This window comes from Arachis hypogaea, chromosome 14 (genome assembly GCF_003086295.3).
Source record: "Arachis hypogaea cultivar Tifrunner chromosome 14, arahy.Tifrunner.gnm2.J5K5, whole genome shotgun sequence".
Taxonomy (NCBI): Eukaryota; Viridiplantae; Streptophyta; class Magnoliopsida; order Fabales; family Fabaceae; genus Arachis; species Arachis hypogaea.
In genome coordinates this window covers 113,122,773-113,146,972 of record NC_092049.1, presented here as the reverse complement: position 1 = coordinate 113,146,972, position 24,200 = coordinate 113,122,773, and the positions used below count along the sequence as shown (strand labels likewise).

The following is a 24,200-nucleotide window of genomic DNA, read 5'->3' as shown; positions in this document are numbered from 1 at the left end:
TTACAAGCATGGTTTGTCGACACTTTTAATATGATAGGAAGCTAATGGGGAGAAGTGGTAAGATGTGATAAAGAGACTGAATTATGCAGTTCCTTCACGGTAGGTCGTGTACAGATTGATACGTGCATTATGAACGGAATCCAAGAATGGATTCATATCACTGTGGGTACCAGAGGATATGACGTGTTCGTGAAGGAGGTAGGACATGAGGCGTGTGAACTACACTGTGCTGAAAGACCTGGTCATCAAATGACAACAAACAGAGAGAGACCAATTCAAGATAGCAGGGGCAAGGGGACAGGAGTAGAATTGTTGCAGCGCCATCAAAATCATTCATTGTACGGGGCCGGCCAAGAGAAGGAGATGCTGTTGATGCTAAAGCGAGGCGAGAAAGAAGACAAGGGCAGATTAGGAATTTCACACATAATTTTGAATGAATGGACTGATAACAATAATTGCCAATATCGCTGGAGATCCGTAACTGATCAAGAAATTATTGGAGATAATCAAGGCATAATTGATGCTGGAAGAGATACCGGTACAAGGGATGAGGCAGAATTAGAGAGAACGATCACATGTGTTTTAAGTGGAAAAGGAAGGGGGCCCACCAATGCTAAACAGAAATCTATCACCTTGAAGGAGATTTGGGCCTGCCACAAAAAACAGCAGGACAAGGGGCCAAACAACCAAATTGGGCCAGCTACACTTGATGGGAGCGGATCCACGTCTAGGCATATGAGGGGAGAACCGGGGCGGGCACTAGACCTGAAACCAATCGAAGAAGGAGGCGGTTCAATGGATGGGCCTGAGAGGGGAGGTTCGGGTTGGGCAAGGGGAGCGCTACCCGTTGAAGACGGCGAAGGGCATGGGTGCAACACCAACAGCGGCCGATTCTTCGAGGCGGTCGATGGCATGATTGCTGGGGCTGGGCACGAGGGAAGTCAGCAGCCACCCCGCCTTGATCTCATGGCGCGCCGCGGTGGATCTACTCATGCCCATTATGCTGAGCACGGGCCAGGAGGATCGGTGCAAGGAGGCCCAGGCTCGGAGGAAGGATGCCCCGTAACAGGTCAGAAGGTTGGAGCTATTTATTGGACACATGGCGATGAGGAGCAACACCCGAGAGACGCCAGTGATAGGGCCGGCTTGCATGTGGCTGTTACAGCAAGAGGATTGAAGGAAGCTGGCAGCGGCACTCAGAGGAGGCATGGGAGACCTGAGGGGTATGCGGTAACCGAGGAACAGATTGAATCGGACATAGACGGAGGTCAGATTGTTGTCCGGAGTGACAACAGATTAGAGATCGGGCATGAGGAGGACGAAAGGGAAGGGAATGCTTATGGGAATGAACTAGTAGAGCTAGCGGCAGAAGATGGTGATACCCAGTGTTCGGATTTGGAAGAACAGATGCTGGAGAACCGAAGAACTTGGGAATTGGCAAAGGAGTCAGGCGCCATGTTATACAATGAGAACGATGACATTATGGCCATACTCCAAGCGCAAAATGAAGAAATAGATCACAAAAGAAAAATAGCAAAGCAGAAGGAGAAACTCAGACGATGCAGACCAAAGCATAAAAAATAGGTGTGTTAGAAACTTTTTAAATGATCTTTAGTTCTTGGAATGTTAGGGGGCTAAGGGGTGATGGAAAGTTTAGTATGGTGAAGAACCTTAAGAATAAACATAGATTGAATTTGTTGGGTTTGATTGAGACTAAAAGGGGGATAGTGACGAGATATGATGTGGCCAGACTATGGGGAGAGGATGGAGCGGGATGGGAATATGTAGGCTCTGAAGGTGCATCAGTTGGACTTTTATTAATATGGGATGAATCAGTATTTAAATTGAATACCTGCCATAAGGGAGATAGATGGTTGTGTGTGGAAGGGATCCTGATAAAAAGTAACTTCAACTGTGCTTTTTTTCTGGTCTATGGTGCACATGTGATGAGCGGATATTTTATACGCTTTTTGGGGTTAATTTCATGTAGTTTTTAGGATGTTTTAGTTAAGTTTTTAGTATATTTTCATTAGTTTCTAGGAAAAATTCATATTTCTGGACTTTACTATGAGTTTGTGTGTTTTTCTGTAATTCAGGTATTTTCTGGCTGAAATTGAGGGAGCTGAGCAAAAATCTGATTCGGGCTGAAAAAGGACTGCTGATGCTGTTGGATTCTGACCTCTCTGCACTCGGAATAGATTTTCTGGAGCTACAGGAGTCCAATTAGTGCGCTTTCAATTGCGTTAGAAAATAGACATCCAGGGCTTTCCAGCAATATATAATAGTCCATACTTTGCTCAAGGATAAATGACGTAAACTGGTGTTCAACGCCAGTTCCATGTTGCAGTCTGGCGTCCAGCGCCAGAAACAGGTTACAAGTTGGAGTTCAACGCCAGAAATAGGTTACAACCTGGCGTTGAACGCCCAAACCAGCCCAGACACGTGAGAAGCTTAAGTCTCAACCCCAGCACACACCAAGTGGGCCCCAGAAGTGGATTTCTACACTATCTATCATAGTTTACTCATTTTCTGTAAACCTAGGTTACTAGTTTAGTATTTAAACAAATTTTAGAGATTTATTTTGTATCTCATGACATTTTAGATCTGAACTTTGTAATCTTTGACGGCATGAGTCTCTAAACTCCATTGTTGGGGGTGAGAAGCTCTGCTGTGTCTCGATGAATTAATGCAAGTATTTCTGTTTTCTATTCAAATACGCTTGTTCCTATCTAAGATGTTCATTCGCGCTTCATTATGACGAAGGTGATGATCTGTGACACTCATCACCATTCTCAACCCATGAACGTGTGCCTGACAACCACCTCCATTCTACATTAGATTGAATGAGTATCTCTTAGATTCCTTAATCAGAGTCTTCGTGGTATAAGCTAGAATCCATTGGCAGCATTCATGAGAATCCGGAAAGTCTAAACCTTGTCTGTGGTATTCCGAGTAGGATTCAAGGATTGGATGACTGTGACGAGCTTCAAACTCGCGAGTGCTGGGCATAGTGACAGACACAAAAGGATAGTAAATCCTATTCCGGTATGATCGAGAACCTACAGATGATTAGCCGTGCGGTGACAGCGTACCTGGACCATTTTCACTGAGAGGACGGATGGTAGCCATTGACAACGGTGATCCACCAACACACAACTTACCATAGGAGGAACGTGCGTGCGTGAACAAGAAGACATGAGGAAAGCAGAGATTCAGAAGACAAAGCATCTCCAAAACTCCAGCATATTCTCCATTACTGCATAACAAGTAACCTTTAATTCATGCTCTCTTGTTCATTTGCAAGTCAACTGATAACCACAAATTAATATCCTAACTAAGAGTAGCAAGATAACCATAGCTTGCTTCAAACCAACAATCTCCGTGGGATCGACCCTTACTCACGTAAGGTATTACTTGGACGACCCAGTGCACTTGCTGGTTAGTTGTGCGGAATTACATAGTGTGAAGTAATTTTCGTGCACCAAGTTTTTGGCGCCGTTGCTGGGTATTGTTTGAGTTTGGACAACTGACGGTTTATTTTTTTGCTTAGATTAGGAAAAAAATTTTCTTTTAAAAATTTTCGAAATTTGTGTTCTTTGTTCTTTCTTCATCTTCAAGTTGCTCTTGCTTATTTTTCTTGTTTGACCTTTAGTTTTTCTTGTTCTGTTTCTTTTCTTGTTTTTCTTGTGCCTTTTCAAAACTTTAGTTTTCAAAAAAAATTTCATTCTTAGTTATTTAAAAATACTTCTTCAAAACAAGTGTTACATTTACAGCCCAATTGGCTAGAGCGTTAGTCTATGTTCTTGGTAATTGGGTATATTCTTTTCAAAATCTTCTTTTTCAAAAATAATTTTTCTATTAAATCTTGTGCCAAACTTTAAGTTTGGTGTTTTCTTGTTGATTTTTCTTTGGTTTTCGAAAATTTTATTTTGGTCTTCTAAAAATTTTAAGTTTGGTGTTCTACCTTCATGTTCTTGTTGTTCTTGTGATTCTTCGAAGTGTTCTTGAGTCTTCCTTGTGTTTTGATCTTAAAATTTTTCAGTTTGGTGTTCCTTGGTGTTTTCCCTCCAAAATTTTCGAAAACAAGGAGCATTAGATCTAAAAATTTTAAGTTGTGTGTCTTTTATGTATTTTTCTCTTTCATCATAAAATTCAAAAATAAAAAAAATATCTTTTCTAACTATTTTTAAGCTAATATTTCGAAATTCTTCATAAAAATTCATATTTCAATTTCAAAAATTTTATCTTATCATATCTTAGTTGTCAAGTTTTTAAAAATCATATCTTTTTCAAAACCTCCTAACCACTTATTCTCTCTCTTCATTTTTTCGAAAATCCTCATAAAATATTTTCAATTTTTTTTGTAGTTTTTATTTTATTTTATTTTATTATTTCGAAATTTTTTTTATAATAAATAAATAAAATAAAGCCACATCATCTCCCATTCTCCATCATGGATCTAAGTGGAAATGCACAGTCCAGAAGGACTCTGGGGTCATATGCTAACCCCACTACTGCCTCATATGGGAGTAGTATCTGTATACCCTCCATTGGAGTCAGTAGCTTTGAGTTGAATCCTCAGCTCATTATCATGGTGCAACAAAGTTGCCAGTATTCCGGTCTCCCACAGGAAGAACCTACAGAGTTTCTGGCACAGTTTTTACAAATTACTGACACAGTACATGATAAGAAAGTAGATCAGGATGTCTACAGATTATTACTGTTTCCATTTTCTGTAAAAGACCAAGCTAAGAGGTGGTTAAATAACCAACCTAAGGCTAGCATAAGGACATGGAAACAACTGTCAGAAAAATTCCTAAATCAATATTTCCCTCCAAAAAGGATGACACAGCTAAGGCTGGACATCCAAGGCTTTAAACAAGGAGATGATGAATCTCTTTATGATGCCTGGGAGAGATACAGAGAGATGCTAAGAAAATGCCCCTCTGAAATATTTTCAGAGTGGGTTCAGCTAGACATCTTCTATTATGGGCTTACAGAAAAAGCTCAGATCTCTCTAGATTACTCAGCTGGTGGATCTATGACGATTGAATTTTTGATGGTTTAGAATTTCACAAATGAATTCTCGTTGCAAGTATAGTTCCTAAACCAAACAATAATCCTTTCATACAAAAAAGTTGTTTGTCACTAGTACAAACCCCTAAAATTTATAAACCGAAGTATTGGACCTCGGGTCATTCTCCCTAGGAATTACAATAAAGTGTCTTGTTATTGGTTATGAGTTATTTTGGGGTTTTGGATAAGAAGCATGAAAAGTAAATGGCGATGAAAATAAACTAACAACTATAAAAGGGCTCTTGGTAAGGTGTGAGAACTAGAAGTCCTATCCTAGTTATCCTTCTCAATTGTGATGAGAATTGTTCATTGCTACCACTTAGTTAACCCTTACTAATTAAAGGAAAGTCAAGTGGATGAATTGACTTGAGCCACAAGTCCTAGCCAACTCCCAAGGAAAGACTAGCTTTAGTGCACTCCAAACCAATTAGCAATCTCTCCAATTATCAATCAACAAAGGAATTAGATAACTCAAGCGTCACTAATTACTCTACCATAGCCAAGAGGAACAAAATCTATACTAAAATCCAACCAAGCATTTCATCAAACACTTGGAAGGCATAAAAGAAAAGCAAAGTAAATTGATAACAAAAATAGAATCTAACAACAATTATGGCAATGAATTAACAACAACAATCAAAAGGAACACAATTATTATGAATTACCTCTAATTGAATTGAAAGAAAATAGAAGGAGCAAAAGTAGATCTACAACAAAACATAAGAACAACATAAAGGAAATTGCAATGTAACAACAAAGAATTGAAAGGTAGAAGTAGAAGAAAGCAAAGATTAAAACCTAGATCTAAGATTATTGAACTAAACCTAATCCTAATTCTAGAGAGAAGTGAGAGCTTCTCTCTCTAGAAACTAACTACAAAGCTAAACTAAACTAATGGTAACTAACCTATGTTTCCCTCTTCACTCCTTGGGTTAAATAGCATTAGAAATGAGTTGGATTGGGCCCACAAGGCTTTAGAATTCGTTGGCCACATTTTGCTTTAAGTGAACTAGGTGGCAGCAACGGCGCGTGCGCGTACTTTGCACGTGCGCGCCACCATACGTGTAGCAACTATGGCAAATCTTATATTGTTTCGAAGCCCCGGATATTAGCTTTCCAACCCAACTGGAACCGCATCATTTGGACCTCTGTAGCTCAAGTTATGGTCGATTAAGTGCAAAGAGGTCGGCTTGACAGCTTTCCGGTTCTTCCCTTTCTTCATGAGTTCTCCAACTTTTCATGCTTTCTTTCTTCATTCCCTTGATCCAATCTTTGCCTCCTAAACCTTAAATCACTTAACAAACATATCAAGGCATCTAATAGAATCAAGGTGAATTAAATTTAGCTATTTTGAGTCCTAAAAAGCATGTTTTCACATTCAAGCACAATTAAAGGAGAATATACAAAACCATGCTATTTCTTGAATAAATATGGGTAAAAGGTGATAAAATCCCCAAAAATCAATACAAGATAAACCCTACAAATGGGGTTTGTCAACCTCCCCACACTTAAACCAAGCATGTCCTCATGCTTAAACCAAGAATGAAGTAAGGGTATGGCATTTATTCAATGGAAACTAACTAAATGCAATCTACCTATATGCAACTATCTAAATGAATGCAAGTGCTTGGTCAAAATAAATCAATTCCCAAGAAACATATATGCACAAGGGCTAAGGACTAGCAAGTCTAATCCACAATTGAATTGAGTTATTAAATATTTTTACAAACTTGCATGAAGAATGATGATCATAGGTGAAACATGTAATTGAGCATCAAACCCTCACCGGATGTGTTTGCACTCTATTCGCTCAAGTGTTTAGGGTTGATTCACTCAATTCTCCTCTATTTCATGCTTTCCAAGATTTGTTTTTCATCTAACAATCAACAATTATTCAGTGCATGCATACAATTATCATGAGGTCTTTTCATTGGTTGTAATGGGGCTAGGGTCAAGGTAGGATGCATATTTGGTCAAGTGAGCTTAAAATTTGAATCTTTGATAAGCTTAAACTTCCCACCTAACCTATGACATCCTATACAATTAAGTTCTAACCTAACTACCCATTTTCTCACTTTTTCACATACTCATGCATTTTCTTTTCATTTCACAACTCATATGCATTGATCTTATTGAGCTTCACCTTGGGGCATTTTGTCCCCTTTTTATTTCTTTCTTTTTCGTTTTCTTTCTTTTTCCATTTTTTTTCTATACTTTTCATATATTTTTTTTGTTTTTCTCATTTTTTCTTTCTTTCAAACTATATACAAGAGTACCAATGCATAAGGTCTATACATTTAATCAATACATGAGCATGTACCCAATTCCCAATATTTACAATAATAATACAAAACTACCCTTTTATTCACCCAATGTCCCAAGGTTCCCACACTTGAATGATACACACACTCTAGCCTAAGCTAATCAAAGATCCAAATAAAGGACATTCATTGTTTTTTCGCTTTAAGGCTTGTAATGTGCTAAATTAAGAACAAGTGGGTTAATCGTAGGCTCAAATTTGGCTAACAATGGAAGATAAAAGGTAGGGCCATTTGGGTGAGTGAGCTAATGAATTGATGGCCTCAATCATATAAATACATGAATACACAAAATAATGGACATAAAGAATCAAACAAATCAAAGATTACAATCATAGAAAGAGAATAATGCACACAAGAAGGAAAAATAAGTGGTTATAAGATGTAACCACACCGTTAGGCTCAAATCTCACAAGCTTGTGTTCTTAGCTCATAAATCATGTTCCACAAAATATATAATTCAAGCAAGTTCTATGAAAAGTTTTCCACTCAAATCAATTGGTTCCCTATAGATAGAAATCCTTGGAAAATTTCATTATTTTGACTAAACTTATTGTGTATATATATGCAAAAATAAGAAAATGCAACAAAAATCCAAAAAAAACCTAAAATGAAATGCAAAAGTGTTGGGATTAGAAATTTGTCACCCAAAATCGCCGACCGGTCGGACGACCTCCCCACACTTAAAAGTTTGCACCGTCCTCGGTGCACTCAAAGATGAGCAAGGGGGTACGGCGACTCTCCGGATTGCTATGTGTTCTTTCTTCCGCTTCCATGGTTGCTTGTGGTGCATTCATTATGAAAAACAAAAATATAACACCATAAGATGAGAAGATATAAAAGCAAGGAAGCATACATTGTTGGAATGAGGTAAATCACTAGAATGAGGTGAGTGAATTAGTGTGACATTAAGAAATATTAGGTGTGTGAATTCTAAATTGCGCGGTTTAGAATACACATTAGCATAAAAGCTATGTCACAAAAGAAGCATGCACTTCACTTATCCTAGTGTGCTTGAGATGCTTTAAGTAAGCTTGTAAGGTAAGACAAGCATTAGAGAAGCATGAAAGCATTCAAGTCAAACATATGGATGGATATAATCATGAACACAATGCATTAAGGTAAATGCACAACATCATCCATCAAGAGGTTGCCTAATCGAGGGAAAAGGATCCAAATCACATAGTGGCTAGCTACAACATGCAATTCAAAAGAGTTATAAGCTCGAAGACAATTCTCATCACTTGGTATTTTTTTTCAAAAGGTAAGCATGAAGAACTCAAAACCAAGTAACAAAATATAACCTCAATCATAGAATCCAACAAAGATTATCTAAAAACATTTATGCTAAAATAGCATTTAGGCAATAAGGGCAGCAACGTATAATAAACAAAGTCAATAATCCAACACGTATAATGAAAAGAGAGAAAATAAAATGAGAGCTAAACTAAAACTAACTAATTAACTAACCAACTAACTAATTAACTAACTAAAATAAATGGTTATCCAAGGTGTTTGGAAGTGTTGGATGAGGGGTAGGAGAAGGGAAGAAGAAAGGAGAAGGAGAGAATTGGAAAGAGGAGAAGAAAAGAAAAGTGGATGGGAGAAAGAAATCCGCGCGTACGCACGCATGGCGCGCGCGCGTCGTTGGCTTATTTCGAGAGTGGCGCGTACGCGTCATGTGCGCGTGTGCGCAAGTGGGGTTCGTGCCAGAGGCACAACGTTGACGCGGCGCAGGCACAACTCTCTGGAAAATATATGGAGGTTGGAACTTCTCAATCCACGCGTACGCACGCATGGCGCGCGTGCGTGGATGGTCGAAAATGCTGGAAGTGCGCGTACGCGCCATGTACGCGTACGCGTGGATGGTGCTCTGTTTTTCAAAAATTTTTTTTTTCTATGTTTTTGCACCAATCCAAGCATTCCAAACCTCCAAACAGCTACCAAAACACCATAAAACCTTATTTAACATACTTAAACTACCAAACATACTCAACTAACTAAAAAAAACATGAAATTAAACTAATTTTACCAATATATACAAAAAAGAAAATGAAAGGATTTTACCATGGTGGGTTGTCTCCCACCTAGCACTTTTGTTTATTGTCCTTAAGTTGGACTTATGGGGAGCTCCTCATCAAGGTGGCTTGTGCTTGTATTCATCTTGGAACTCCCACCAATGCTTGGTTCTCCATTGTGCCCCAAGATTCTTCATGGATTGAGCCAAGTCTTGATGGAGTTCTTCACAAGCTTGGGGCTCCCAAAGTTGATCCTCTTCTTGTAATCCGGGATCCCACACTTTGTTTTCATACCCGTCTTGAGGTTGATCATCATTATTAGTCCAACCGGGTCGTGAGTGAGGTGAATTCTCTATATAGTGGCCAACAATCCTCCTAGACCCATCTATTTGAGCACTACTCCAACCTTTATATCTCATGTTTGATGCATCAACCATAATGAGCCTTGATTTGCAACGCCAACCACAAAACCTTTTTCGTTTACGCTTCATCCCACAAAGCTCCCTAAGTTGGCCATCCGTTTCAAGCAAACCATATTCAAGGGGAATAACAAAGCTTAAGTATAAGGAATTTACCCACTTGAATGAGAGAATGGATGGTAGTGGCTTGGGGAGAGGTATCTCCAATGTGCTTGCAAGCTCTACTCCCTTGTTTGCTTCCTTGTCAATCTCCACCTCTTCATAAACTTCTTCATTTTCAATCCTTTGTTCATCAACTTCCTCTAACTCTTCAACATCACTCAAGTCATAAATGGGAGGTTGAGAGAAATCTACCTCCACATCACTTTTAAATTCATTGGGAGAAGGTTCTTCAAATTCAAAGGATTCTTCACCAAGAAGATTGGGTGCATGATCTTCATCACCAAGGGAACTCAATTCTTGCTTCATTCTCTCCAAGTCTTCATATAGAATATGCCTCGGAGGTTGTGCACATTCCTCCTCAACATCAAATTTACTCTTCTTGGAGGGATTTTCTTTGATTTTAGCTTCCCATGGAGGTTCCGCATCTCCTAAGTCTTCAACCACTTCTTCCTTTTCTTTAATGATCATAGGCTCCTCCAATTGTTCTAACACAAAGTAGCATTCCTCCTTTTCCACCGGAGTTTCCAATCTTTCCTTCATGCTATGCTCTTTAATTGGTTCTCCACATGTGACCATGGGAGTGCTTTGAGTGCTCAAGCATTGGGAGGCTAAAATGCTTACTACCTTGGTCAAGGTAGCCATAAATTCTAGTATCTCCCTTTGCATTTCTCCTTGCCCTTGAAGTATAAGGCTAAGGGTTTCATCCATTGAGAATTGGGGTGGATAAGAGGGTTCATTGTCTTGGAGAAAGAGTTCATTATAGGAAGGTGGTTCTTCTTGGTAAGGTGGTGGTGTGTATTGAGGTGGTTCTTGGGAGTAGTAATCTTGGAATTGTGGTTCCATGTATGGCTCATATGGTTCAAAAGGAGGTTGGTATGGTAGGTAAGGATCATGGTCATATGGAGGTGTTTGTTGAAAATAGGCTTGTGAGTGTGGTTGAGGTTCATGTTGAGGATATGACTCATAGGCATATGGTGGTGGTTCTTGAAAGTCACAAGGAGATTCACCATAGCCATTTGATTGATATGCATCAAAGATTGGCTCTTCCTCATAGTGCATTGGTGGGGGTTGTTGCCATGATGATTGATCATAAGCATATGGCTCTTCCCACCTTTGATTGTCCCATCCTTGATACACATTACCATTATAGTCCTCATCACCTACAACATAGTTGTAATCACACTCATAGCCAAAATGAGAATTCATAATGGAAAGAGAAAACAAAAATCAAAAGATAATGGAAAATAAGAGAAATAAAATTCTACAACTAGCAAATAAAGCAAAAAGCAAGATATTCACACTATTCACATATGTACAATAACCAATAACATAACACCATTGCAATTCCCCGGCAACGGCGCCATTTGACGATTGGATTTTTGATGGTTTAGAATTTCACAAATGAATTCTCGTTGCAAGTATAGTTCCTAAACCAAACAATAATCCTTTCATACAAAAAAGTTGTTTGTCACTAGTACAAACCCCTAAAATTTATAAACCGAAGTATTGGACCTCGGGTCGTTCTCCCTAGGAATTACAATAAAGTGTCTTGTTATTGGTTATGAGTTATTTTGGGGTTTTGGATAAGAAGCATGAAAAGTAAATGGCGATGAAAATAAACTAACAACTATAAAAGGGCTCTTGGTAAGGTGTGAGAACTAGAAGTCCTATCCTAGTTATCCTTCTCAATTGTGATGAGAATTGTTCATTGCTACCACTTAGTTAACCCTTACTAATTAAAGAAAAGTCAAGTGGATAAATTGACTTGAGCCACAAGTCCTAGCCAACTCCCAAGGAAAGACTAGCTTTAGTGCACTCCAAACCAATTAGCAATCTCTCCAATTATCAATCAACAAAGGAATTAGATAACTCAAGCGTCACTAATTACTCTACCATAGCCAAGAGGAACAAAATCTATACTAAAATTCAACCAAGCATTTCATCAAACACTTGGAAGGCATAAAAGAAAAGCAAAGTAAATTGATAACAAAAATAGAATCTAACAACAATTATGGCAATGAATTAACAACAACAATCAAAAGGAACACAATTATTATGAATTACCTCTAATTGAATTGAAAGAAAATAGAAGGAGCAAAAGTAGATCTACAACAAAACATAAGAACAACATAAAGGAAATTGCAATGTAACAACAAAGAATTGAAAGGTAGAAGTAGAAGAAAGCAAAGATTAAAACCTAGATCTAAGATTATTGAACTAAACCTAATCCTAATTCTAGAGAGAAGTGAGAGCTTCTCTCTCTAGAAACTAACTACAAAGCTAAACTAAACTAATGGTAACTAACCTATGTTTCCCTCTTCACTCCTTGGGTTAAATAGCATCAGAAATGAGTTGGATTGGGCCCACAAGGCTTTAGAATTCGTTGGCCACGTTTTGCTTTAAGTGAACTAGGTGGCAGCAACGGCGCGTGCGCGTACTTTGCACGTGCGCGCCACCATACGTATAGCAACTATGGCAAATCTTATATTGTTTCGAAGCCCCGGATGTTAGCTTTCCAACCCAACTGGAACCGCATCATTTGGACCTCTGTAGCTCAAGTTATGGTCGATTAAGTGCAAAGAGGTCGGCTTGACAGCTTTCCGGTTCTTCCCTTTCTTCATGAGTTCTCCAACTTTTCATGCTTTCTTTCTTCATTCCCTTGATACAATCTTTGCCTCCTAAACCTTAAATCACTTAACAAACATATCAAGGCATCTAATAGAATCAGGGTGAATTAAATTTATCTATTTTGAGTCCTAAAAAGCATGTTTTCACATTCAAGCACAATTAAAGGAGAATATACAAAACCATGCTATTTCTTGAATAAATATGGGTAAAAGGTGATAAAATCCCCAAAAATCAATACAAGATAAACCCTACAAATGGGGTTTGTCAATCTATCCACATGAGAAAGACAATTGAAGAAGCTCAAGAGCTCATTGATACAGTTGCCAGAAATCTGCATCTGTACCTAAGCAGTGAACCTTCCATGAAAGAAGAGGCTAAAACAGTGACTGCTGAACTCAGTCCTGCAGAACAAGCTACTGAATTCAATCAGCAATTGGATTTTCTAACAAAACAGTTAGCCAAATTCAAGGAGAGACTACAAGAGACAAGAATGGCTAATATAAATATGGAAGTACAATTAAAGCAAACAAAGTAGCAGCTGTCAAAACAAATAACAGAAGAGTGCCAAGCAGTTCAATTGAGAAGTGGGAAAACATTAGATGCCCCACCTCAAGGTAGCAGGAAGCCAAGAAATGAGCAAACTATCCAAAATCCATCTGAGGACAGTAAGAGCCCGGAGAGGAATAATTCTGGCAATCAAACGCCAGAAATTGGGTGGAAAGCTGGCGTTGAACGCCCAAACCATGCTCAGTCCTGGCGTTCAACGCCAAAAACAAGCAAGGAATTGGCGTTGAACGCCCAAAGGAAGCACAGTTCTGGTGTTCAGACGCCAGGAACAGGTGAGGAGTTGGCATCCAATGTCACTCCAGTTTCTAACCCTGGCATTCAAATGCTAGTGAGGGATCAGATATACACAAGTGCTGATAACAACCCCTCTAAAAAGGCATTTCCAACCACCTCTGTAGGAAATAAACCAGCAGCAACTAAGGTTGAGGAATATAAAGCCAAGATACCTTATCCTCAAAAACTCCGCCAAGAGGAGCAGGATAAGCAATTTGCTCGCTTCGCAGATTATCTCAGGACTCTTGAAATAAAGATTCCGTTTGCAGAGGCACTTGAGCAAATACCTTCTTATGCCAAGTTCATGAAAAAGATCTTGAGTCATAAAAAGGATTGGAGAGAAATTGAAAGAGTTCTCCTCACTGAAGAATGCAGTGCAGTCATTCTGAAGAGCTTTCCTGAAAAGCTTAAAGACCTTGGAAGCTTTCTGATACCATGCATATTAGAGGGTAATTGCACCAAGACAGCCTTATGTGATCTTGGGGCAAGCATCAACCTAATACCTGCATCCACTATCAGAAAGCTTGGTTTAACTGAAGAAGTTAAACCAACCCGGATATGTCTCCAACTTGCTGATGGCTCCATTAAATACCCATCAGGCGTGATTGAGGACATGATTGTCAGGATTGGGCCATTCGCCTTTCTCACTGACTTTGTAGTACTAGAAATGGAGGAGCACAAGAGTGCTACTCTCATTCTAGGAAGACCTTTCCTAGCAACTGGACGAACTCTCATTGATGTCCAAAAGGGGGAAGTCACCCTGAGAGTCAATGAGGATGAGTTTAAGTTGAATGCTGTCAATGCCATGCAGCATCCAGACACACCAAAAGACTGCATGAAAGTTGATCTTATTGACTCTTTGGTAGAGGAGATCAACATGGCTGAGAGTCTCGAATCAGAGTTGGAAGATATCTTTAAAGATGTTCAGCCTGATCTTGAGGATTCAGAGGAATTGAAAGAGCCTCTGAAATTTCCTCAGGAAGAGGAAAAACCTCCTAAACCCGAGCTCAAACCATTACCACCATCCCTGAAATATGCATTTCTGGGAGAATGTGACACTTTTCCAATGATCATAAGCTCTGCTTTAAATCCACAGGAAGAGGAAGCACTAATTCAAGTGCTAAGGACACACAAGACAGCTCTTGGGTGGTCTATAGGTGACCTTAAGGGCATAAGCCCAGCTAGATGCATGCACAAGATCTTATTGGAGGACAATGCTAAGCCAGTGGTTCAACCACAGAGGCGGCTAAATCCAGCCATGAAGGAAGTGGTGCAGAAAGAGGTCACCAAATTACTAGAGGTTGGGATTATTTATCCTATTTCTGATAGCCCCTGGGTGAGCCCTGTCCAAGTTGTCCCCAAAAAGGGAGGCATGACAGTGGTTCATAATGAAAAAAATGAACTGGTTCCTACAAGAACAGTTACAGGGTGGCGCATGTGTATTGACTACAGAAGGCTCAATACAGCCACCAGAAAGGATCATTTTCCTTTACCATTCGTAGACCAGATGCTAGAAAGACTAGCAGGTCATGATTATTACTGTTTTTTGGATGGCTATTCAGGCTACAACCAAATTGCAGTAGATCCTCAGGATCAAGAGAAAACAACATTCACATGTCCATCTGGAGTGTTTGCTTACAGAAGGATGCCATTTGGGCTGTGTAATGCGCCTGCAACCTTTCAGAGATGCATGCTCTCTATTTTCTCTGATATGGTGGAAAATTTCTGGAAGTCTTCATGGATGACTTCTCAGTATATGGAGACTCATTCAGCTCCTGCCTTAACCATTTAGCACTTGTTCTGAAAAGATGCCAAGAGACCAACCTAGTTTTAAACTGGGAAAAATGTCACTTTATGGTAACTGAAGGAATTGTCCTTGGGCATAAAATTTCAAACAAGGGAATAGAGGTGGATCAAGCTAAAGTGGAGATAATTGAAAAACTACCACCACCTGCTAATGTTAAGGCAATCAGAAGCTTTCTGGGGCATGCAGGATTCTACAGGAGGTTTATAAAGGATTTTTCAAAAATTGCAAAACCCCTGAGTAATCTGCTAGCTGCTGACACGCCATTTGTGTTTGACACAGAGTGTCTGCAAGCTTTTGAGACTCTGAAAGCTAAGCTGGTCACAGCACCAGTTATTTCTGCACCAGACTGGACATTACCATTTGAACTATGTGTGATGCCAGTGATCACACCATTGGTGCAGTACTGGGGCAGAGGCATGACAAGCTTCTGCATGTCATTTATTATGCTAGCCGTATTTTAAATGATGCCCAGAAAAATTACACAACCACAGAAAAAGAATTGCTTGCAGTAGTTTATGCCATTGACAAGTTTAGATCATACTTGGTAGGATCAAAAGTGATTGTGTACACTGACCATGCTGCTCTTAAATATCTACTCACAAAGCAGGATTTGAAACCCAGGCTCATAAGATGGGTGTTGCTTCTGCAAGAGTTTGATATATAAATAAGAGACAGAAAAGGGACAGAGAACCAAGTGGCTGATCACCTGTCCCAGATAGAGCTAATAGAAGGGGCGTTCCCCCTTCTTTTAAGATTTCTGAAACCTTTCCGGATGAGCATTTGTTTGCCATTCAGAAAACACCATGGTTTGCAGACATTGCAAACTATAAAGCTGCAAGGTTCATACCCAAGGAGTACAGCAGGCAACAAAAGAAAAAATTAATTACTGATGCAAAGTACTACTTGTGGGATGAACCCTATCTCTTTAAGAGATGTGCAGACGGAATAATCCGTAGGTGTGTGCCAAGAGAAGAAGCACAGAGGATCCTGTGGCATTGCCATGGATCACAATATGGAGGTCATTTCGGAGGTGAGCGAACAGCCACCAAGGTCCTCCAATGTGGCTTCTACTGGCCTACCCTCTATAGAGATTCCCGAGAGTTTGTACGTAACTGTGACAGTTGCTAGAGAGTTGGTAATCTGCCTCATGGTTACGCCATGCCTCAACAAAGGATCTTGGAGATTAAGTTGTTTGATGTATGGGGAATTGACTTCATGGGGCCTTTCCCACCATCATACTCAAACATTTATATTCTGGTGGCAGTCGATTATGTATCAAAATGGGTAGAGGCCATTGCCACACCCACCAATGATACTAAAACAGTGCTGAAGTTCCTCCAGAAACATATCTTCAGCAGGTTTGGTGTCCCTAGGGTACTAATCAGTGATGGGGGCACTCACTTCTGCAACAAACAGCTTTACTCTGCCATGGTCCGGTATGGGATTCGCCACAAGGTGGCTACTCCATATCATCCACAGACAAATGGACAAGCTAAAGTTTCTAACAGAGAACTAAAAAGGATCCTGGAACGGACTGTAAGTACCCGTAGAAAGGATTGGGCACAGAGCTTGGATGATGCTCTGTGGGCTTACAGAACAGCATTCAAGACTCCTATAGGGACCTCTCCGTACCAACTAGTATATGGTAAGGCTTGTCACCTGCCCGTGGAACTGGAGCATAAGGCCTACTGGGCAACCAGATTCCTAAACTTTGATGCCAAATTAGCTGGAGAAAAAAGATTGCTCCAGCTGAATGAGCTAGAGGAATTCAGATTCACTGCTTTCAAAAATGCCAAGCTTTATAAAGAGAAATAAAAAAGGTGGCATGACAGAAAGCTGTCATATAGAATCTTTGAACCAGGACAAAAGGTTCTACTGTTTAACTCTAGGCTCAGACTATTCCCCGAAAAACTGAAATCCCGGTGGAGGGGACCATATATGATTACAAGTGTATCACCATATGGTTATGTGGAGCTTCAAGACATTGATTCTGATAAGAAGTTCATTGTTAATGGACAGAGAATCAAGCACTATCTTGAAGGTAATGTTGAGCAAGAGTGCTCAAGGCTGAAGCTAGATTAAAAGCTCAGCAATGTCCAGCTAAAGACAATAAAGAAGCGCTTGCTGGGAGGCAACCCAGCCATTGGCAACACTTTTTCTGTTATTTTACCCTATTCTTGATTTTATTTGTTTATATAAAGTTCATTGTTAATAAGGTAAAGAGTCAATTGCATAAGTTCACAGGGTTACAGAAGGATTCAGAGCACAAACCAAAAAAAAAAAGATCACTGGAAAGAAAACGCCAGTAACAGACTGTTTTGGGCGTCCAACGCCCAAAAGAAGCATCCACTGGGCGTTGAACTCCAGTAAGGATAGCCATCTGGGCATTAAACACCAGAAAGAAGCATCTTCTGGGCGTTGAATGCCAGAAAGAAGCACCTTCTGGGCGTTTAACGCCAGATTTACAGCATCCTGGGCGTTCAGAAAAACGCCCAGTGACAAAGGAGTTCCTGGCGTTCAACGCCAGAAAGAAGCTACAACTGGGCGTTGAACGCACAGGGGAAGCAGTATTTGGGCGTTAAACGCCCAAAACATGCAGCATTTGGGCGTTTAACGCCAGGATGATGGGGAGGAGGTAAATTCGTTTTTACTTCACATTTTTCATTTTAATTTTAATTTTCATGTTTCAATTCATGATTTCTTGCATAAACATGTTACAAACCCTAATTTCTAAAAACCCTAATTTCTAAAAACCCTACTTTAACAAATGTATCTTAATCCATAAACACAAATTCTTCTTTTCAATCCAATTCAACTCTTTTTTCAAATTTTACAAAACAACTATATCTCTTTTCATTCTAAAATCCTTTCAACTAATCATTATCTTTTTCAAAATCCAAATTTATCTTTTTCAAATATCTTTCATATATTTTCAATTTTAAATCACATCTTTTCATATCATACTTATTTTTTTATAAATCATATCTTCTATATGATCTTTTTAAAAATTTCGAAAACCCACCCCCTCCCTTTTAAAGCCACATTCGGCCTCCCTCCTCTCATCCACCATTCGACACTAGCTCTCCTTCTATCCCTCTCCTTTCTTTTCTTTTGCTTGAGGACAAGCAAACCTCTAAATTTGGTGTGCTTATCCGTGATCACTAAACCATACCCACTAAGATCATGGCTCCTAAAGGAAAATAACCCACTCCAAGAGGCAAGAAAGAGAGTATTCCAAAACCACTTTGGAATCAAGGGAAGTTCTTAACCAAATAACATTCAGACCATTACTACAAAATAATGGGTCTAAGATCAGTGATCCCGGAAGTCAAGTTCGATCTGAAAGAAGATGAATATCCGGAGATCCAAGAGCAGATTCGAAACAGGAACTGGGAAATCCTAGCTAATCCTGAAACAAAAGTGGGAAGGAATATGGTTCAGGAGTTCTACGCTAATCTGTGGCAAACAGACAGGCAGAGAATATCTGGAACTGCCCTCTATGACTATCAGACTTTGGTCAGAGGAAAGATTGTTCACATCCACCCTGACAAAATCAGGGAGATCTTTAAGCTACCTCAGCTAAAAGATGACCCAGACTCCTTCAATAGGAGAATGATGAGAATAAACAAGGGCTTGGATAAGATTCTAGAGGATATATGCATCCCTGGAGCCAGGTGGACCACCAGCAGCAAGGGTGTCCCAAATCAACTCAAGAGAGAAGATCTCAAACCAGTCGCCAGAGGATGGTTGGACTTCATTGGGCGTTCTATATTGCCCACTAGCAACCGTTCTGAAGTCACCGTTAAAAGAGCAGTGATGATCCATTGCATTATGTTGGGAAAAGAAGTGGAAGTTCATCAACTAATCCCATCTGAATTTTACATACTTGCAAACAAGAACTCCAAAGATGCCAGGTTGGCTTATCCAAGCTTAATCTCTATGCTCTACAAAGATGCTAGAGTAAGGATGGGAATAACGGAGTACATCTCAGTAGAGCAACCAATCACTAAAACCACAATGGAAAAACAACAAGTGCAGGATGACCCCATCAAGAGGAGAGCACAGGAATTTCTCCCAGAAATCCCTCAATTTGAATATTGGGAACATCTTGAAGCATCTGTTACTAAATTGCAAGAAGCTATGGACCAAATAAAAGAAGAACAGCAAAACCAAAACAGCATGCTCTACAAACTGCTCAGGGAACAAGAAGAGCAAGGGCGTGACTTAAAGGAACTAAAGCGTCAGAAGTTATCTCTTGAAGGACCAAGCACCCCACAGACTAGAGGAACATCCACATCCCAAATTCAAGGTTGTTGAGTTCTAATCTTAGCCTTAACTCTGTGATAATTGTTCTTATTTGAGTTTTACCTTAGAAGTTATAGTAGTAGTTAGTAGTTATTTTATCTCCAATTAAGCTATAATTTATTTTTCTCATCATCATTAAACATGAATAAAATAGAAGATTTTCTTTAGAATAAGGAGGCAATATTTTTTGAGTTTTAATAAAAGAAATTCTAATTATTTACATGTGGTGGCAATGCTTTATGCCTTCTGAATGAATGCCTGAACAGAGCATATGTCTTTGGAATTTGATGTTCTTGAATGTTAAATATGTTGGCTCTTGAAAAAATGATGAACATGAGACATGTTATTGACAATCTGAAAAATCATAAAAGTGATTCTTGAAGCAAGAAACAGCAGTGAATACAAAGCTTGCAAAAAAGAAAGTATATGCGAAAAAAAACAAAAGAGAGAGAGAAAAAGCAAGTAGAAAAAGCCAATAGCCCTTAAAACAAAAAGGCAAGGGTAATAAAAAGGATCCAAGGCTTTGAGCATCAGTGGATAGGAGGGCTTAAGGGAATCAAATCCTGGTCTAAGTGGCTAAACCAAGCTGTCCCTAACCATGTGCTTGTGGCGTGAAGGTGTCAAGTGAAAACTTGAGACTGAGCGGTTAAAGTCAAGATCCAAAGCAAAAAGAAGAGTGTGCTTAATAACCCTGGACACCTCTAATTGGGGACTTTAGCAAAGCTGAGTCACAATCTGAAAAGGTTCACCCAATTATGTGTCTGTGGCATTTATGTATCCGGTGGTAATACTGGAAAACAAAGTGCTTAGGGCCACGGCCAAGACTCATAAAAGTAGCTGTGTTCAAGAATTAACATACTGAACTAGGAGAATCAATAACACTATCTAAATTCTAAGTTCCTATAGATGCCAATCATTATGAGCTTCAATGGATAAAGTGAGATGCCAAAACTGTTCGGAAGCAAAAAGCTATTAGTCCCGCTCATTTAATTAGAATCTGAGCTTCACTCAAAAACTCTGAGATATTATTGCTTCGTGACTTATTTGTATTCTATTTTATTTGTCTAGTTGCTTGGGGACAAGCAACAGTTTAAGTTTGGTGTTGTGATGAGCGGATATTTTATACGCTTTTTGGGGTTAATTTCATGTAGTTTTTAGGATGTTTTAGTTAAGTTTTTAGTATATTTTCATTAGTTTCTAGGAAAAATTCATATTTCTGGACTTTACTATGAGTTTGTGTGTTTTTCTATAATTTCAGGTATTTTCTGGCTGAAATTGAGGGAGCTGAGCAAAAATCTGATTCGGGCTGAAAAATGACTGCTGATGCTGTTGGATTCTGACCTCTCTACACTCGGAATAGATTTTTTGGAGCTACAGAAGTCCAATTGGCGCGCTTCTAATTGCGTTGGAAAGTAGACAGCCAGGGCTTTCCAGCAATATATAATAGTCCATACTTTGCTCAAGGATAAATGATGTAAACTGGCGTTCAACGCCAGTTCCATGTTGCAGTCTGGCGTCCAACGCCAGAAACAGGTTACAAGTTGGAGTTCAACGCCAGAAACAAGTTACAACCTGGCGTTGAACGCCCAAAACAGCCCAGGCACGTGAGAAGCTTAAGTCTCAGCCCCAGTACACACCAAGTGGGTCCTAGAAGTGGATTTCTGCACTATCTATCATAGTTTACTCATTTTCTGTAAACCTAGGTTACTAGTTTAGTATTTAAACAACTTTTAGAGATTTATTTTGTATCTCATGACATTTTAGATCTGAACTTTGTACTCTTTGATGGCATGAGTCTCTAAACTCCATTGTTGGGGGTGAGGAGCTCTGCTGTGTCTCGATGAATTAATGCAAGTATTTTTGTTTTCTATTCAAATACGCTTGTTCCTATCTAAGATGTTCATTCGCGCTTCATTATGACGAAGGTGATGATCTGTGACACTCATCACCATTCTCAACCCATGAACGTGTGCCTGACAACCACCTCCGTTCTACATTAGATTGAATGAGTATCTCTTAGATTCCTTAATCAGAGTCTTCGTGGTATAAGTTAGAATCCATTGGCAGCATTCATGAGAATCCAGAAAGTCTAAACCTTGTCTGTGGTATTCCGAGTAGGATTCAAGGATTGGATGACTGTGATGAGCTTCAAACTCGCGAGTGCTAGGCGTAGTGACAGACGCAAAAGGACAGTAAATCCTATTCCGGTTTGATCGAGAACCTACAGATGATTAGCCGTGCGGTGACAGCGTACCTGGACCATTTTCACTGAGAGGACGGATGGTAGCCATTGACAACGGTGATCCACCAACACACAACTTACCATAGAAGAAACGTGCGTGCGTGAACAAGAAGACAGGAGGAAAGCAGAGATTCAGAAGACAAAGCATCTCCAAAACTCCAGCATATTCTCCATTACTGCATAACAAGTAACCTTTTATTCATTCTCTCTTGTTCATTTGCAAGTCAACTGATAACCACAAATTAATATCCTGACTAAGAGTAGCAAGATAACCATTGCTTGCTTCAAACCAACAATCTCTGTGGGATCGACCCTTACTCACGTAAGATATTACTTGGACGACCCAGTGCACTTCCTGGTTAGTTGTGCGGAATTACATAGTGTGAAGTAATTTTCGTGCACCAACATGAAAGGGGTGCAAAGTTGCAAGTGTGGGAAGAGTTGAGTTAAATAGTGGGGTTATGCCAAGTGCCTTGTTGTTATATTGGAGAATTCAATGAAATAGTACAGGTGGAGGAACGACAAGGTGATGGGGCCTTACCTCGGTCTGCAGAAGATTTTAAGGCTTGGATCCAAGATATGGAGTTAGTGGACTTTCCGCTCACTGATCGTATGTTCACATGGTTTAGGGGACGCTCTTGTAGTCGCATTGATAGAGCTATGTTTAGCCTAGAGTGGCTGGAGGAGTTTCTGGAGACTCGGGTACGAGGTGGACCAAGGGGGCTGTCAGATCATTGCCCTATTATCGTAGAAGACAACAAAATGCGGGGAGGACCTAGGCCGTTCAGAAGTTTAGATTCCTGGTTTACGCATGAAGGCTTCATTAGAATGGTGAAGGAGGAGTGGAGAGGCTTGGGGGAGATTCAGTTCACAGATAAATTGAAAGCATTGTCGATTCCTTTAAGAAGGTGGCATAAGGCCAATTTTAGTGATATGGATAAGAAGATTACGACCTTTGAGGAAGAAATTAAAAAGATTGATGACTTGGTAAGCAATGGAGTGTATGATGGAACTATGGAGGCTAGGCGAAAGGCGCTAGTAAGTTGCTGTGACAAGTGGTATGTGAGAAAAGAGATTCATTAGAAGCAGATGTCCCGATCAAGACAAGCCAAGGAGATGGACAAAAATACAAGATACTTTCATCACATAGCCTCAGCAAGAAGGAGGAATAACAGGATAGATACTTTGCTAGTCAACGGCAGACAGGTCAGGAATCAGGCAATGATTAAAATTGCTATTATCGACTTCTATAAGGAATTATATCAATAGAAACACTCTCCTATGGTGGGCTTCAGGGATGGTCTAGTGGGAAGGATATGCCAGGATGAGGCTGTAAAGTTGGAAATGTTGCCGTCAGCTGAGGAGATAAGAGAGGCTGTTTGGGATTGTGAGTCCTCTAAGGCGCCAGGCTGTGACGGGTACAACATGAATTTCATTAAGAGGTGTTGGGAGGAGATAGGGCTGGAATTCACGACAGCTGTGATCGGGTTCTTTCAGACATCAAGATTACCGGCGGAGTCCAATATCAGTTGGGTGGCGCTGGCACCGAAGTTTGTGGGGGCAAGGGAGATTAAAGACCTGCGACCTATTAGTATGGTTAGGTGTGTGTACAAGGTCATTTCCAAAGTACTGGTGAGGAGGATGAGATAAGTAATGCCAGAGCTAGTAGGGGAGACTCATAACGCATTTGTGAAAGGCAGGAAAATACACGATGGGACACTCATTGCATGTGAAACTGTGGACTGGCTCAAGCGAAGGAAGGAGGAGGCAGCAATAATAAAGTTAGACTTCCAAAAAGCATATGATAGAGTCAAGTGGAGTTTTGTGGACTTAGTGCTGCAGAAGATAGGATTTGGGATTAGATGGAGATCGTGGGTTATGGAGTGTGTGACGACAGCTTCTATGTTAGTCCTGATAAATGGTTCACCGTCCAAACCCTTCAAAATGGAAAGAGGCTTGAGACAAGGTGACCCACTCTCTCCGTTCCTGTTCGTACTGGTTGTAGATGTGCTACATCGGATGATTAGAGAGGCGGTCAGGAATGGCCGTATATCACCATTGTTGGTTGGGCAAGATAGTATAGAGCTATCGCATCTTCAGTTTGTGGATGATACAATTCTATTTAGCCCACCGGAGGAGGAGACTATCAAGAACTACAAGCGACTCTTGAGGTGCTTTGAGCTGATGTCAGGGTTGAGTATTAATTTTGATAAGTCGAGCTTGATTCTAGTAAACTGTGACCAGCAATGGGTCCAGAGTATGTGCCGTTTGTTGGGCTACAAGGGAGGCTCCCTTCCAGTCAAATACTTGGGAATTCATTTAGGAGCAAATTTGAGGCTGGTGAAAACTTGGAAGCCCATCATAGATAAAGTGGAGGAGAAGCTA

General features: G+C 40.0%; 1 protein-coding gene across 1 annotated transcript; it reads left to right on the top strand.

Moving 5' to 3' along the window:
* Window positions 1–1,658: 1,658 nt before the first annotated feature.
* On the top strand, window positions 1,659–23,465 carry LOC140178675 (uncharacterized). The gene is made up of 3 exons (XM_072215893.1): window positions 1,659–1,835; window positions 22,326–22,853; window positions 23,085–23,465. The coding sequence occupies exons 1-3, from the start codon at window positions 1,659–1,661 to the stop codon at window positions 23,463–23,465; spliced, it is 1,086 nt and encodes a 361-aa protein (XP_072071994.1).
* Window positions 23,466–24,200: the final 735 nt, after the last annotated feature.

What these genes read in the sequence shown, in the direction of transcription:
- LOC140178675 (XM_072215893.1), top strand. Translation starts at nt 1,659, where the DNA reads ATGGTGAAGAACCTTAAGAATAAACATAGATTGAATTTGTTGGGTTTG. An exon ending in TATTAATATGGGATGAATCA is followed by an intron (nt 1,836 to 22,325) that starts GTATTTAAATTG and finishes GAAATAGTACAG; the next exon opens with GTGGAGGAACGACAAGGTGA. An exon ending in AGGCTAGGCGAAAGGCGCTA is followed by an intron (nt 22,854 to 23,084) that starts GTAAGTTGCTGT and finishes TTATATCAATAG; the next exon opens with AAACACTCTCCTATGGTGGG.